The following is a 17500-nucleotide window of genomic DNA, read 5'->3' on the forward strand; positions in this document are numbered from 1 at the left end:
AAGGAATTTTATTTAAGTGTCTAGTCGTTCTAGCGCTGGAGCACAAATTGGGGACACTGTAAACTGAAATCAACAATTAACTCAAATCAAGTCAAAGGTTGGTTTTTGAGGAGAGGGGAAAACCGCAGTACCAGGAGAAAAACCTCTCGGTGCAGAGTAGAGAACCAACAAACTCAACCCACATATGACGTCGAATCTGGGAATCGAACCCGGGCCTCATTGAATTGATGGCAGGCGAGTGCTCTCACCACTGTGCCATCCCAGCAGGAAATCTTCTACTGAAAGAAAAAAAACTTTTTATCGGTGTTGTATGCCTCTATTGTTAAAAGGACATTGTTGGAACATCGCGTCTAACAATATAAGGGCATATAGAATAAAACTGATCTTCGGTGCAGTAATTAATGATAGCACTCGCCATAAATGTGCCGTTGGCTTGGCGTTCTGGATCCACTCTTCTTCGAGAGGTTTTTCTCCCGTACTTTAGTTATCCCCTCACAAAGAGCTAACTTTTAATTACTTCTGTTTTAATTTGATTTGCACTTAAACAAAGTGATTATTATTGTTACTGTTGTGTCGCAAATGTGACCTAGGGTTCGTAACAAACGTTACAGGTCTTCCTTTGAAGGAGATTCAAGCGAAAAAGTGTGGCCATTTGCTCGGTCGTCAATTTTTTCAGAGGGAAAAGTCCACAAAGTTCGACGTCGTGGCATAAAACAATAGCGAGTTTGAAATAAATTCGTTTTGTAAGGGACTTCATTCATACCGATTAGTAGAAAGATAGAAAGATCATTGCAGTTAGATGAGTTCAAGTTAAGAAAGCCTGAAGAATGATCGTGCAGTTGAGTTACGGTGTCATTCCTATAAAAAAATTGTCAACAATAGCTTTGCGTGAACGTTACGACTGCAACAAGAGGGAACTCGGATCGGTGACTTATTTTGGAGGCATTATATTATTGACTGATAAACCTATTCATCGCGAATTCATGTAGCAAAATAGACGTTGGCTTAACTGACTCTCAGCATGGGTATATGTTATTAGTATGTTATTAAATATTTTCCTATTGTTTTTATTTGCCTCTTTCAAGAGAGGAGTTTGGTCAAATGTGACTCCAAAGTTTTGAGAATAAGCTTTCTAGGCAACCAACAATAAATGTTGTGTGAATGTCTCAAAATAAATGTAATGAAAAAAAACAAACAAATTCACTCAGGCACATTTTTTACGTAACTGACCCGATATTTTTACCCAAAATTTTGATCCCTGATCCCACAAATGATGAGAACTCTGATCCCTGAACCCGCAAAAATTTGATGCCTGATCCCTGATTCCATGAAAAATACTGCTGATCCCGATCCCACGCGTTGTGATTCCAAATCTCAGGGCTGTGATCTCTGATCCCATATTCCATCCTCGTTACGACCCTGGGACTTAAGTCAGACTTGTTCGATTCTAATTTCTTCCTTCCCGCAATATATTGTCATTTCAGTTCAGGTGTATAACTATCATTGACAAATAGCCAAGTTTTTACAATTCCATTTAAGCCTTGACAAACAAAAATCATGCTGAAAAAACCCCTTTTACCATAGTACACAAAAGCACCCATTAAATTTCGTTCCCTTCTATTCACAAATATAAGTGTTTTGTTAGTGAGTTAGCTCAGGTGTTGCAAACACGCCTGTACTTCTGACGAAAAGGTTGGTGAATCACTTGTGCACACCGTTTGTCTTTCAGTTTGGCCAACAGAATGGGATTTCGCTGGCTCCCTCTCGTGTGCGCTTTGACTAGTTTTGTCCAAACCTCTTCGTCGTATGCTGATGAGAAACCTGAAGAAATTCTCTTGGGTGATTTTGCAAGTAAGCCGTAAAAGTTCCTTTTCAAATGAAAAGAAGCGCCCCGAGTAGCAGGAACAAAGTGATAGGGCAGATTGACAAGTACATCGTCGTTTTTCAACGTATAATACATTGAAGTTCTAATGACTTGAAAACCTTCAAAACCCGCAGACCGTTCAAGTGGGTGGTTAAACCTATTGTTTCCTTCGCGTTGTTTTTTACTGCGTCAATCATCACACTTTAGAAGAGCTCAAGATGACTTTCAACGATCCTTGCACCATACTTGTTGAGCTTTGTACCATATTTGTTGAGCTATAGCTATAATATTCAGATGTGACGAGAAAGGATTGAATCTGATGAAACTTTAAAACCTCTGTCAAAGGCATTTGCACTAAAACGGGAAATTCCCACAAACGACCCGAAGATCCATGAATCGCCTTTTCGCGTGGGGTATCCTTTCAATTTTAAAAAAAACCAGTTCGTTACCGACATCACAACTTCCCATACGAAGCCTTGTCAAAATTAGAGTGGAGCTAAAACTCTCGCCCGTTAACTCCCGAGTAAATACAACTTATTCACAGTCCCTTAGTGCACCCTAAATATGACAATCGTTTTTTTTTTTAATCGTTTCAGGAAGAGATGAGATTAACATTCGAGAAAAGAGGCAAAGTAAGATTACTGAATAACAGTATTATATTTTCTTGCTTCATGAAATTTAGCATTAATACGTGTTATTATAGTTTGAATTCATGAGGATCCTATGAATTAAAATCTTACATCCCTTAGATTCCTCTTTCCTACATACACTTTCTAAAATAATAAGCACGTTTATTGGCATTAGAGCAATCGCTTAACCATAATGAGTTCCTCGTTGCTGATTTCAACTTATGTATTTTATGGATATACAAGGTACGAATGAATCAATAATTATAATGTCTATTGGCTTTAGAGGTATTCATTACTACGGTTTTGAAACGTATCATTTGTGATTGGCCGCTTTCCGTACGGTCAAACATCTCACAGCTAAATATACAACAGCGACGACTTATCGATCGATCGATTTGTTCAGCACTTACTCGTCTTTACGAATTTGGCTGGCCGTGAATGCGTCTCGTAGCGATCTGCGATCCACTTGTTGAAATCGTTCCTGTCGTACATAGTCTTTTGTAGTTGTTCGGCTTCGATGCCAGTAGTCTCTGATAATTTAGCCCAGAAATTCACATTTTTGCCTCCTCGTCGGATTGTACGGGCTGGTTCACAGTAGACCAGTTGTTTCTGCAAAGCGTTGTTCGGCATGCGGGTCACGTGAGCAACGTATTTGAGATGAAATTTATCGGCGAAGTCACCGATGGGAGTAGCTCCGCAGATTTTTCTCAGCTTCTCATTCGTGATTTTGTATCCCCAGTCCCATTGCTCTTTCAGCTCAGGATTTTCAGCTTCGCGTTTCAACCGCTCAGCTTTCTGTTTTTTAGTTTCTCGGGGTGGTGCTTTTTTGCGCTGGAAACCGCCTTTGACCATTTTTCGAAGATATTGGTGCCAAATTGATTCTAACTTAGCGTGCTCAGCAGAGCTGAGGAGGTCAGTTTGCGCAGCGTAGAGGAGGCGTGCGCGGACGGTTGATTCTAAAATTTTTACTCGTATCCAGAGGTTGATTTCACGATCGCAGAGGATGTGTTTTATCTCAGTCCATTTTGACCATGCAGAGGAAATTTGCTCAGCGAGGGGTGGATTTTTCGCGGTGTTGTTCAGCCAGTAGCCTAGGTAGCGGAATTTGCGCACGTTCTCGACTGCGAAGCCATTTAGCGTGATGATTGACTCTTGAGCGAGTTCTTCTTCGTCAGCGTTGAAAATCATCGTCTGGGTCTTATCTTCAGCGATTTTCAGGCCGAAGCGGGTGAAAACGGAGTTCATCGCGTCGACGCTGAGCTGAAGGGACGACGCTGAGCGACAAAATAAGACTATATCATCAGCGTATAAAATTAGCTTAACTTTTCGCTTACCAGATGGAGGAGCTATGGCGCGCTGGTTGCGGTCGGTGCTGCGCATGTTTATTCGATACTCGATTTCAATTCCACAGTCATCGGTGATCTTTTCAATCTCGTGGAGTGCTACGCGGAGGACCGTGTCCATAAAGATGTTGAAGATGCAGGGGGACTCTTGTGCACCTTGGCGTACCCCGACTTTGATGTCGAAAGCATCAGTTTTTTTGGCTCATTCGTACCAGCTAAAAGTCAATTAACCATTTCTCAACGAAAGACAGTAAAACTGCGAAATGCAGAAATCACATTTTTAAAAATAAAGCGGATATCGACGCACTGAACTGGTATATTTAGTTTTTTCCTAAATGAAAACGACAAATGCAAGAACAACAGAACCTTCAATTTGTTTTGACGATCAATGCGTGCAAGGGTCTGCAACTGAAGGTGTTCTTAGTTCTGTAACAGCGCAAATTAAAACGCGAGAGTTTTTTTTTCCATTTTCGTACATTCCTTGAGTTCCGCCTGGTAAATCGGCTCCTGTCTTGACGTCTTAGCGACGTGGCCTGTAGCGCAGATGCCTACAAGAAAAGAATCCACTGACCTCCTTACTGCGCTTGCATAAGTCGAAAACTGGTTGTCTGCTACTGTACCACTGCAATAAAATCCCATACCATACGCACAATTCGTATTCGTAGTCGTCCTAGTTCTCCGATCTAAAAGGCTTTTATGTCTGTCATAAAGGGGCCTTAGTTCTGATTTTATACATGACCGGATTTTGGGTGAAGACGTGGCGTAAGATAATCGCATGTGAGAGTCGTAAGCAAATACCATATACCGTCTGATTTTTTTTTTCAAACAAAACCAGATTCGTGGTTCGTCTGCTCAACTTCCTTACTTGTTATAAATTGACTTTTTACAAAGGTGGCTGCCAAGACATAAGTGTTCACTGCGAAGCGTGGCCCTCAAGTTATTGTAAAGAATATGAGCTTTTCATGAAGAAAAATTGCGCAAGCAAATGCGGCTACTGCAGTAAGTACTCAGTGATTTAAAGCCAGAAAAAACAGGCTTGAACTGGACTTGAACCTATAATAATATTATTGTGCAACTGCACTTCGCAATATGTTATCTGATACGCATCGACTTACTTGTGTGAGATTCTGGCTCTCTTTTTAATTAGGGAGTAAATAAGAAACAAAGACGGCTACGGCGACGACAACACTAAAAAGCAGTAATATTAGCCGGTTTACACTACAGAAAATTTTTGGCACGGCTCAGGTGAAATTGGCACAGGTTCCAAAAAAAAAGGTTCGGCTCGGATAAAATTTGCAGTGTAAACAATCTGTCCGTACCAAATTTCATCCGTGCCGAACCAAAATTTTTACCCGTGCTGGGACCTTCGGCGAGGTAGTCCGAGCACGGGTAAAAATGGTACGGGTGCTGAGAAAAGCGGCACGGTTCGCATAGAACAAGTAGTGTAAACACTTTAACGCGCCAAGGTTTGAGCCTTAATTCATATAGGCTAGCGGTTTTTTTGCGTACATTTCAAGATGGCGGCTCATTCCCCATCAAAATCAACTGCGCATGTCTCCAACAGAAGTTACGTGGGCCCAAAAATTTTGGTACAGTATTTTTGGTACGGTAAACATGGTTTAGTGTAAACAAAGTTTGCTGAGCTCTTTTTTGGCACCCTTGCCAAAAATTGTCTGTAGTGTAAACCGGGCTATTATTGGTTAAAAGAGGAAAAAAAGATCTTGCTGCACGTGTGGCACGCATTTTTGTACATTTCTCTCCCGTATTCGTCAAAACAACAACGTAAAAATGACCAATTTTCAGGTTTTGACGAAAACGTGGATAAACAGAAGTGAATCTTTCTTTCTCTGGTTATAGCCTGCTTCGCCCATATTGTACAAAATAAACAAGATGGAAACATAGTGAAGCACCTAGGACAGCTCAAACTGATAGTTTGAAGTGACGTTTTCGTCGCTTTAGCCGTCGCCGTATCTATTAATAGGGAGCTTACGAAACGAGGACGACGACGGCTACGAGGACTTCATTTAAAAATACGAGTTCGCGTTATTCATATCACTACAAAACTATTTCATGTCGTTTCGCCTTAAAAATGTGTAGTAACTGCCGAGGAATTAAACTGATATGAGTGGGTTGGAAGCGTAGAGAGAGATCATCTTCATGTGCTAACGACCTCCACAGAACCTTGAATTTGGTCATTTCACGTCATCATTTACGAGATGACGGCAAAGAAATGTACCAAAATGTAAAACGCACGTGCAGAGCGTGCAGAGCCATTGTTTTTGCTCACTAAACCTATTGTTTTGTAGCGTCGTCGTTGCCGTCGGCGTCGTCGTTTCGTAAGCTCCCTAATGAATGGGTACGGAGGGTTGAGCACAGGAGGGAATTCCGAGAGAAAAGGAAAAGAGAGAAGTCCTTTTGAAGCAGGGGAAAGTGTCAGTCCCGGGAGAGCATGTCTTTTGTGAACTGACACCTGTGTGTGCGTGCGGTTGGGGGATAGAAATTTAACCTGGGAATTTACAACGGTATAGTGAGGCACATCCTGTTCTCCCCACGTACCGACCCCCACCCCACAAGATTTCAATAAGTTTGAATAATTTAACCAACTTGGCATGAGCATTGGGGTGGCAAAAAATATCATCTGGGTAGAATTCTTATCTTCTGGAGGATGACACAGTTTTATTAACAAAAGGAATCTTAACAGATGTCAACCCTGTAAAACATTAACATTTATCATTTTCTTTTTTAAGGTGGACCAACGGGTAAGCAATTAAAATTTCGTCTTACGTGTAATCTTCCGAAAAGCAAAACCTGTAAATTAAATGTAATGTAAATCTCATTTGGGACAGCAGGACATGCCGGCAGACTAGGGGGATTATGAGGTAAGAAGCGAACAGTACCTTTTTATTGCAACCTTTCGGCATATCAGGCGAGTTTGGTTGCGCCATGGTTTGTATTTACTCTTGGTATGTATTTGCAAGGCCGCGGCATCGGTAAAAAGGTTTCTACGATGAAATAATATATGAAATGGATCATATATGAACTGCGGATAATGATGTATGAATATATCCGCAGTTCAGATATGATCCATTTCTTATATAATTTCATCGTTGATTCATTCCTCACGGGAACATTAGTACCCAGAAATGACCAGCTCCCAACGACAGTGGCTTCATAACTCAGTTGGTTAGAGTGTCGCACCGGTATCGCGAGGTCACGGGTTCAAACCCCGTTGAAGTCCTGAATTTTTCAAGCTTCTTTACGCATTTGCGAAAATTGCGTTCATAACTGCGAAGATCATAGCTTCACTTAAAATTGAAAAAGGTTTCTATCGTCATATTTACGGACCTAAATAACCTGCTTTCCACAATGCCTGTCCTTTTGATCGTCTTTCCATGGGAAAGTATGCATGTAGCTTGCATACAAACGTGAAATTACAACACAGCAAACTTTTAAAGCGAAGTATAAGATCAAAGAGAAATTTATAAAATAGCATTGTGGTGCCATTCCAAAAGCAATACAGCTAACTTCCGATCTGCTACTTCTAACTTTGAATCACTTACAATTATTGTTTAGTGTGCAAAGACAAGAAGAGATATTGTCCCAGATGGAAGACGAGTGGATACTGTGACTCATCACATAAATACTACAACTACATGAAAGCAAATTGTGCAAAGACCTGTGGTATTTGTGGAGCCAGCGGCGATGGAATTTGCAGTGGTACCTATAGAAAATATTTCTTCCTTTCTAGTAACAAAGACGTCATTGCCCAACATCTGGTTTTGGTATTATTGTATCCTGAAATAAAAAAAGTGCAAACCCAGAGTTTTACTGGCTCATGCACTTTTACTCTGAACAGCAGCGGATTTACGGGTATTTTGATATCTCTAGCAAGTCAGCGGTTTCTCTGTTGAACAAGGTTGTGTACAGCCGATGTATTTTCCTCTTTAAATATGTAAAACGTTAGAGAGGCCTCTTCACATGCGATACCATAAAAGACCCGGACTTGAAACCTTCATGTCAAATTTCGTTACATCGGTTCATGTATATTCCACTAAAACACTCGGCTCTGCAACAAACGCCACCCTTCCCGGCTTTGGGCAATAAACGCTCACCCCTAGAGAACATTGATTCATTGCCGCATTACCTTTAAGCATAACTAAAGCATGCTCATTAAGAAGCCAAGTGTCATACCACTGCAACTGACTGACTCGTCCACTTTTACTGCGGTTTCTCAAATCCCTACCTAATTGGTTTCAGTACTAAATTAAGGAGATTTCCTATGAAAGCTTAGCTCTGTATGGTTTGAATGTTAGTCATCTGTATGTAGTTAAGCTATTGTTACGACGTGTTGCTGAAACCAATACTTTCAAAGAGTTCAATTTCGAATTAGCAGAGTGGAACACGTAACTCCTTTATAAATAGCTGGTAAGAAGGTGTTGGTTGAGCTAACAACCAATACTACTGTTTGTCTGTTTGTCAATAGCCCATGAGGCGAAGCCAAGCAAGGGCGAAGCCAGTTCTGACAAAAGGAAAGCGCCTTTAGTCTCCCACGCAAAAAAAACGGCTGAGTGGGAGACTAGAATTGAGTGTGATTGCTCGTTTCGTGATGGTTTGACACCACGAATTTTTCACTCTTGATAATTCGGTTGGGTAAATCGAAACGTCGAAATGCATTAACCAGCAACTGACCATCCGATCGTTATTATTGCTGTTATTTGTTCTACAGTAAATGGTACAAGCGATAAGGTAAGATCCTGTGAATTTAATCAAGACACCTGCGATTGGCACAATGTGCCCTTTGACGATGAAACGGACTTCAAGGTGCGAAGAGGTGGGAATGGAGCTGAACCAGACAGCGGTGCAGGGGGAACTGGTAAGGAGTGGCCATCTTGTCTGTTTAGGGATGAGGAGCCCTGTAAAACGTTAGGACATTGGAAATGCCTTTACTGCTATCTTTTTGAATTTCTCTTATCCTGGTCTCCCTGTGACTATGCCCTTCATGGTGTCAACCATGTGTTTCTTTAAAGCACCGATTTTTTTGGCTACATTGTATTTTTCGTACCATTGTTTCTCCTAAATGTGAAACGAATGGAAAAAGAATCCCTACAAGAATAATAATGATTCAAATTTAACTTGACTCTTAAAATCATTTCTGTCTTATCATCTTAAAGGAATACTTCCTTTATTCCCTTTTCTGCCCATGCTTCTCTTTGTCTACTACATGACATACATGCACGAAACGTCTCTCGGTCACTACGTCCCGCCGTACACGGCATTATGTAACGAGCGCAAATGGAAGACTTTAACAAAATCAGCATAGTTGGATACTTGGAAATTTCGCGTCTCACTACAAATTTTTCAGCTTGGCAACACTTCAGACTGTCATACGGTATTTGAGCTCATAAGTCCAATCTAGCGAGTCAATCAGATCGCTAGAAAGCCAATATCCGAGATTGAAAATTGACCAATGACTTACATCCTGTTTCTTTTTTTCAACCACCAGGAGGTTTTCTTGTAACCGAAAAATCATCGGGACGAGCAAAGCTTTTGATACCTTTTGAGTTGGTATTGGCAGATCACGAAAGTGACTATGGCAGAATGTGCATCAGGTTCAACTATTTCATGAAAGGGTAAGATTATTCATTATTTTTGCTTTGCACTCACTTGATAAGACGGCCCAGGAGCCCATGAGTCAACCTTTGCCCGTATCTTTCTATTTTTAGAACGCCACGAGTTGTTCGGCACTGCACGCACTGTTTAAAATGGCCAATCAGAATAAAGTCACTGTCTAACGAAGACAAAAATAGCAAAAACAATGTACGCAAATCGTCCGAATTGATGTAAATTGATGTAAATGTGAGTCTCCTGCTGAAGGGTTGGTTCTAAAAATAGAAAGATACGGGCAAAGGTTGACTCATAGGGATTGTATGGGGGAGGCAAGCTCCTACTCATGGGCTCCTGGACGGCCATGTTAGTGTACAAAACAAAACTAGCAAAATGTCGCTAGCGTTTTGCATAATAATAAAGCCAAAAGACTTTTTCCCTGTTGTTCAGTACACAGCCATGACGTCAAGTACAAGCCAAGGATCGTTTAACAGGAAAAATAACCAGACAGAGAGGAATTGTTTCTTACGTTTGTTTAAGTGAAAGACGACGGAAACTGTTTTTATGACGTCACACGAACAGGAGCTTAAGCACGTGGCGTTTTTGAGAGTCAGAAGGCAACCGGAAGGAAGCCGATTTTCTTTTTAACTTACCTTGACACTACCACGTTTATATTTCTAAGTATCATTTCACTATCAGAAGCGATTGGTTTAAAAATCTGTGAGAGACTTTTCCTGGCACGCGAAATGTTCACTTCCGGTTTCCGTCGGTAGTTCAAAAACGTCACGTGGTTGAGCTCCTAATTATGCAATGGTGCTGCAGTAAGAATACAATAGGGAGCTTTAGCAACGAAGACAGCGACGGTATCAAGAAAGTCACAAATTTGCATATTGAGTGAACAAAAACAATTCCATTTCTTTGCCACCGTCGGCAAAACAACGACGTGAAATGACCAAATTTGAGGTTTTATGGAGAACGTAAGCATTTTGAGAATAAAGTTTCATTTTCTCCACCTAGATGAAGCGCCTTCAGACTTTGAAGCGCCTCATTTTTGAGGAACTGCCACACTTTTGTCGCATAAAAAAATCTTGCTATAGTCGGGAAGTGATGGCAAAAACGAGAACATATATTTTGAGATGACGTTCCCGTCGTGGTCGCTCAAGCCACCTATTTTAACAACGTGCGCTCACTGTCCATGCGGACGTCTTATGCTTCCGTTTCAATTGTAATTGTATTTTATCCAGAAATAATTCAACTGAAAATCACATATGCCAAGGGGTCAGGCCGGGAGTTTTCCTCTCGTGTCCAATGTACAAGGAAGGTATCTGTTTACAAACATTGCTTTTGTTATTCAAATGTGCCATCCACAGGAACAAAAGACCCTTTGTTTCGACAGCCAATGACGCTCTGGTTGGCACATTAATGACAATAGTTAACGTCAACGATATCTTCCCTATAAGACAAGTTCAAGAATTTGGAGGTGCCCGTTCTCGGCAGAGGGTTTTGGTCGACCACAGAAATAAAAAAAAACTAGTTCACTCGCAGATTAAGGACGAGAGAAGCGAGACAAAAATGGGAAAGCCTCTGTGAGCAGAGGCACTGACAATCTGTGTAAGCGACATTCGGGTAGATGATAAGAAAGCATTCCAGAGTTCAGCATCAACACAATTATTTCATAAGCGTGAGAGTATGAGGTAAGATGGTGAGCCCCGGTGTCACGTGATAGTTGAAATTTATCACGCACGTTTTAAATCTGTTGTTACCATGCCCGCGCGGTCCGCATTCACACCAACTGAGCAATAAGATGCCGTCTTTGAAATATCCGCGCAGTATGACACGGAATTAATAATTCATTTCAAATAATTTCCATCGGAATCAGGCCAAATATGGAAGATTCGCTCTTTTACCTCATATTGTCTGGTTCATAAGATAATGAGCCACCACACTGTTTGCAATCAGTAGGGAACGGAGTTCCTGGACAGTGGTGACCTAAGGTGTTAGTATCCCAGTCTCAAGTGCTACTGTATTTCACCTTGCATTGCTGTTCAGAACTTGTCCAAATACCTGACCTTTTTATTCACCTGGTATATTCGCCCTGTGTAAAGGAATCAAGGGGGCATTCCGATTCCAGATCGCAGCCCGCGGATTCCGGATCCCGGATAGTGGATCCCGGATTCCGAGTCGGGGATTCCGCATTCCAAACTCACGGTTTCTGCCGAAATGGATCCCGAATTCCATCGAAATTTGAGGATTCTGGATTCCATATAATGCACTCCGGATTCCAAAGCCTCGCATTTGTTGGATTCCAGATTCCTTCACATCGGGCGAGTTTATGGTTAGCCAAGTCGTTTTTCTTGCTTCGTGTCATAGGGGCACATTGACTCTCTACGAAATAGAGAACAAGAAAGGTTCACCTAGGAGAGCGATAAAAACTCTGAGTGGTGACCAAGGGTCCCAGTGGAAGTGCGAGAAAGTATCAGTGACAGTCAGTGTACAAAAGCAGGTGAGGTTATAAAACAGTTGTTTCCTAGCTGACCAGTCCCATTACAGCGGATGGCGGAGCAATAGGATAACACTCGTGGTCTCTCATGCGGCTAAAACGATCGACCTTTCCGTATTTGGTCACGTGATCATGTGTTCTAAATTCATTTCAAAATTTCGGTTATGGTACCATCTTTTGCACTGAATTTGCACAGATCTCTTTAATTTTGTTTTGGGAACAAACTTTACACGATGTACCAGCCAGGCCAGGGTGATTGCTCAAGAAAGGGTTAAATTCGCCCATTCAAAAGTACAGTTCTGTAGTTACTGGTGACATGGTTGCGAGGGGTACTCTTTGCTGCCCAAGCCTCGTATTAATTACCATTATGACCTTTCAATCAAGCAGGAAACTGTTTTTTTTTTTTTACAATCGAACGGTTTGCTGCCCTAGAAAGTAGTTTTTTGAGGATTTTAATGTGATGTTTTTGCGTTTTCTCACACTCTTCCAGTTTTTGCCTTTGTCAGCTTGGGAAGCTGCGTAACGATAGTATTGCTTCTTTCTTAGCTATTATTTGAGGCCAGTCTATCTGGAAGTCCGATTGGACTTGATGATATAAGTTTTACAGACACCTGCTGACTCAATCTAAAGGTAAGTAAGTAACCTGTCTGAAAAATCTGCTGTGGAATTAACTTTGGCGGGATTTTGGGTTGGATGGTGTTTTTTTCGAGAGAGAAACCGTTTTCGATTTATTTGATCGAGAAGTGGTTTCAGTAGAACTCAGAGCAGGTTGAATCTTTCAATTTAGGTGGGAACCGTTGCAAGCCGGTTGATAGGCTATTCAGGTTACTGTTTGACCTGATCTGGCCTTCTAATCGCCCTTTCTCACAGTCGAAGACTGAATTACTAAGGGCGCAGCTCAACGAGGTCGGACCGAAGGAGCTGTGCTGCCGGCTAGACGCTCGGCCCCTGAACACGACCCAATGTATGGGTTTGTTCGCTCAGTTCGACTATCCTCCCATGGAAGTTGTATTTCACCTCCTCCCCACAAACGCCTGCTTACCCGAGAGCAACATTCTCTTCCCGCAGTTTAGCCAATCAAATTTTACCTACTGAATTCTGGAAGGTGACTTCACCTAGTTCTCAGGGTCCCTTGAGAGGACCCTGGAAATGAGGTTAGAAAGTTTGGAGCAAACAACGTAACAGGTATAACGAACTTCTTTATAAGCACTAAATTAATTGGCCATCGTTAGACAATGACTTGATCGTGATTGGCCAGGACGTGAAGGACGGGAGGACGTGAAGAACGACTTACCTAAGAACGACCGCGTGGGAGGTTGCTCAGTAACCTGTCTGATGAATAACAGCGGGGCTGAAAGTAACTTTGTCATGATACACTTCGACTGGTTTTTCCATGTTTACAGTTCTGTTCTAATTCTAACTAGCGAAATGTATCAATAAAGCAGTGATTTTTGTTTTGTGGATCATCTTCTTCCCCACTTTAATTCAAAGGCTAGAACACGGAGCATGCCACTTTGAACAAAAAGCTCATTTCGGCGTCGCCCACCTCTAATTGTCGCCCATTATCGACTGAAAACACAACAAAGCTATTTTTAAGAAGTATGGATGAAAATGAATTTTAAATGCCGTCTATTTTGTCGACTCACTTGGTGACAACGATCTCTTTGCTGAGTCGTTCTTTCTACTGACATGAGACTGAATGTGTTTGCCAGCCTAGAATGATTTTCTGTCGTGTTCCTAATGTTAAAAACTTAGTTTTTAAAAACAATATTATTCATGTTGTTTATATTGCAAATAGATGTCAAAAAGTTAATCACCACTTCGCGTGCATTCGAGCTAGCAGTCGCTAAAACCGACCTTCCACTTAACCTTTTATTTGTCTTTTCAGGATTCAAAGAGGGGACTTTAAAAATGGAATATGCTGCACTATGGTTGAGTGAATAAAAATTTGTTAACGTGACCAAGTTGCCTATGTTTCTTAAAGAGTACTTAATTTATAGCCGAGTATCACGTCATTTTCGAGTTGGCAAAACTGCCCCTGTTTGAAAGCAAATCCGTGGCCTGTGTCGTGAGGGACTGGTACTAGAGAGCGTTACATTAAAGGGGCTAGGTCACGCTATTTTAGGTAATTTTGTTTAATTTTGTTAATTATGAGCTCTAAACGTCGAATTCGCAGAGCAAGAGTCTTTCATTTGCAAAATCATGGGCACATAACAACAGAGAATGATTTTCAAGCTTTGTAAATGACATTTTGATATATGTAAATTTGAAAAAAGGTGGGCCGACGTTTTTCAAATTTACCCAAATTCAATCCATTTCAGTCCTCTCCAGTTTTGTCCATCCATGTCCCTTCTTGGCTTCCCTGTGCTTTGTTAGAGTTCTTCTATAGTTTTGAACAGTTATTTTGATATTTTAGTTAATTCTATGACCATTCGATTAGTGCTGAAAATGCCTAAAATAGCGTGACCTAGCCCCTTTAATCAGTTGTGTCGCGTTGTTTGTTTCGGCAGTTCGCCTTTTGCGAGTTTAACAATTTACATGAAACTGATGAAACAGGATGTTACGACTCGGAGGGAACTTTATTTTCACACTTAATCATTTTCCGAATGCTATTTCCCACTACATTTCAGAAGATAACTTATGCCTTTCTACCCTATCGATATCTGTTATCCCACCTCTTCCTTCGTTGCGGGTGTAAATAGCTTTGCGTCTCGCGAAAGGACCTGCCTCAAGTTGGCCGTGTGGCTTCTGAACTGTTTGGGTGTATTAAAAAAATTCCCATAGGTTCCAGAAACCCCTGCCAGTTGCAAAAGTTTATGTGGACAGTTTTTTTATGCAAGGGCTAGCTGAACAAAGTAAAAGAGCCGGATCTTGGGTGATATAACCGGCAAATAATATTTAGGCTAAAAACAAAATAATTATGCAAGGCTGGTTGTACTGCTGTGAGGATATATATTTATTTATAAAACTTTAAGGTAAAAGCTGTTAAAATGATGAGTCCAAACGTTTTCGATCAATTTGAGATGATGATCAAATTGATCGAAATTAACGTTTACACTCATAATTTTAACAGCTTTTACCTTTAAGTCTTCTATTCTACTTTTATTGGCGAAATGTACATATGTTTATTTGTTTGACCAATATTTCGTCAGGCACGGCCTGACTTCTTCAGGGACTTAAGTGATTTATTAACTCTTTTGTTCGAAAGTAGCATTTTCAGTGAAGATAAGTGACGAATCTTCTTGGATAATGCGAGAAAATTAGGGTCAGTGAGAAACCAGGCCGGGTCCAATAGTAATTAAATTTTCTTTTAGGTTTTGTTTAGTTGAATAGAAATGGAAACTTGCTTTGTCTACCAGGACGTCCGCATTACATTGGGCGCCCTATAACACAACATACGGTGTCGTCCCATCTAACACCAGTGATCTTATAACGTCATGACGTATGACGTAGAGGGTTAGCACCTTCTTCGGTGCAAAGACTTTGGGCTAATGCTCCAAAAGTCAGCTCTCACGGTGTTACAGTGTTATTTACCTTTATCAAGTTGAAAACCAAACTCCATGTTTCGTCAACTTAGTTACACTAGAATAAAGCAAAATCGCAAAAACAAGTGTGCTTCACTGCGTCCACATTCATATTCAATTGAGAATTAAGAGAAGAAGAAAGCATCTCACTCTTCAAAATATACAAAGCAGTTCCGCCCGCAAATCGTCAACGCCAGTCGAGGCGGGTTGCGTAAGTTACAGCAGTCGGTTAAACATTAACTAAATTAATGAATGTTGCAAGATAGGAATTTGTATATTAGTACGCACCGGGTGTCAATTTGAAAAATACGCAGGAAAGAAATAAATAAATAAAATGAAGAAACTAGGTGAACAACTGAAATGAAGTACAGTGGTAGCGAGTTAAACTAAACAATTCGCTAATGGTCTAATCAAGACAGATCATTTGCCTCAACATAATCCTCCTCAGTCTAAAATATAGAAAATAGCAGCTGTTTCATTTGTTTCTTAAAAGCACGTCTGGGAAGTCATCCATCCGGCCAGAATTCAGTTGTGGTCACAAAGGAAAGAAACTTCCACAACAGTCCCTAGATCGTTCTCCAAGAATTTTCCAGACAAAAGAGAAAGGTTACGTAACAAAATTGGTGCTTTACAATTGGCTCACGGTTTGTGGCGAAATTCAGGTCCAAAATCCCAAAGGGCACTTTATTCCCTACGCAGTCTTCACTGGTGGGGGCTTTTATATACACGAGCGTTTTTGGTGAGAGCACCATCGTAGTTTGACAGCAGTGTGGGAAACACAATTCTCGTTCGAAGGGTTGCAAAATAAGGTTAGTTTCACTCTTTGTTTTGTTTGTCAGGCAGGATTAGCATTTGTTTGCATGACGCTGTCGTGCGGCTACAGAAGCAAACGCGTAGCTATTATTCGATTATTTATCCATTCGACTTTCTTGCCGAGCTGCCATAGGCTCTTGTCGAAGCATAGCCTTTGCGGTTATATTGTGGACTGGTAGCTTTCTGACGAGAGAGAATCTAATTAAAATTTAAAGGGCCATGTTTTTCTGCTGCAACACGAATTTCAATACACAAAATCATTCATCCGATGCTGGATCATCCGACTCGTTTACTATTCTTAAAGTGAACTTTTTAGGTTTACTGTGAAAATCTCGGCAAAGTGCGGCATTTGAGTTGAATCCGTGACCCACTTGAGACGGCAAATTTCAGGATATTTGTTTCCTTGTTTGTTTTTGTGGAATACTTGCGCAAGCGTCACTTAATCGTGCTCTTAAGTCCGTTTTACACTTGATTTCTCCGCTTGCTGGATGACCTTGACAAATTATTTTTGGCGCAATATTTATAGGCATTATCGAAGCCTAATTATATGATTACAGAAGAAAAGCAAGAAATTAGGTTTGAATACAACCATAATTAAATTCCTGCTGTCCGTAGTTCTTATGATGTAACCGCATTCAAACTCCTGCCTACTTTAATCTGACCTCACGGGTCTAACAATCGAGCAGAACTTACCGCAAAATTGACCAAGCATCGCAGTTATCACGTATTAAGTGTCAAAAAGAGAAGTGCTTTATTATGATAGTAAATTTAGGCTCTAGGTACTATTATGGCAAGAGGTGAATGGTATTGTATTTTTTCGCCCCCAAGGCTTCATGGAGCGCGAATTCTCGAAAACACCTTCGCCTCGGCTTGGTTATTCAATGAACTTTTAACATATACCTTGACTTAACAAGAATGTCGAAAACAAGGAGCATTCCAATTAGAACTATGATTGCTAACGAGAAAAAATTTACTTCAACTGTGAATAGACTTGAATCAACATTAAAGCAATTCTGTCTTAGCAAACAGAGTTTTGAGAGAAACAAAACGACCGAAGTTGGTTTGGCCGTGTGCAAAGACTTTATTCAATCTCCTTCTAGGAATGTACATTGAAGAAACCACAAGCTATGGTTTAGTTGACATCTGTCTATACACAGAGATCCGTAATCTTGCTTCGAAACTCGCATGAAATAAGCGGGTATCCTGCCCTTCGCTCACCATTA

The 17500-nt window shown here is 40.9% G+C and overlaps 2 protein-coding genes across 4 annotated transcripts in view; both read left to right on the plus strand.

The window, feature by feature from the left end:
- LOC137993457 (MAM and LDL-receptor class A domain-containing protein 1-like) overlaps positions 1–13900 on the plus strand; it is a 14571-nt gene extending 671 nt beyond the window's left edge. The window contains exons 1-11 of one of the 3 annotated variants that reach the window (XM_068839311.1): positions 1–97; positions 1730–1851; positions 2461–2496; positions 4728–4835; positions 6584–6595; positions 7410–7553; positions 8563–8709; positions 9340–9466; positions 11811–11943; positions 12487–12570; positions 13829–13900. The exon at positions 1–97 is cut by the window's left edge and continues 143 nt beyond it. In XM_068839311.1, coding sequence (XP_068695412.1) covers positions 1743–1851; positions 2461–2496; positions 4728–4835; positions 6584–6595; positions 7410–7553; positions 8563–8709; positions 9340–9466; positions 11811–11943; positions 12487–12558 — 888 coding nt within the window. In that variant the 5' untranslated portion in view covers positions 1–97; positions 1730–1742 and the 3' untranslated portion in view covers positions 12559–12570; positions 13829–13900. The remainder of the gene's footprint in view (positions 98–1729; positions 1852–2460; positions 2497–4727; positions 4836–6583; positions 6596–7409; positions 7554–8562; positions 8710–9339; positions 9467–11810; positions 11944–12486; positions 12571–13828) is intronic. The other 2 variants (XM_068839310.1, XM_068839312.1) reach the window with 2 other exon arrangements.
- Positions 13901–16118: 2218 nt separating this feature from the next.
- LOC137993458 (zinc metalloproteinase nas-39-like) overlaps positions 16119–17500 on the plus strand; it is a 27462-nt gene continuing 26080 nt past the window's right edge. The window contains exon 1 of the mRNA XM_068839314.1: positions 16119–16273. The gene's annotated coding sequence lies outside the window, so the exon portion shown is untranslated. The remainder of the gene's footprint in view (positions 16274–17500) is intronic.

Source organism: Montipora foliosa, chromosome 2 (assembly GCF_036669935.1).
Source record: "Montipora foliosa isolate CH-2021 chromosome 2, ASM3666993v2, whole genome shotgun sequence".
Lineage (NCBI taxonomy): Eukaryota > Metazoa > Cnidaria > Anthozoa > Scleractinia > Acroporidae > Montipora > Montipora foliosa.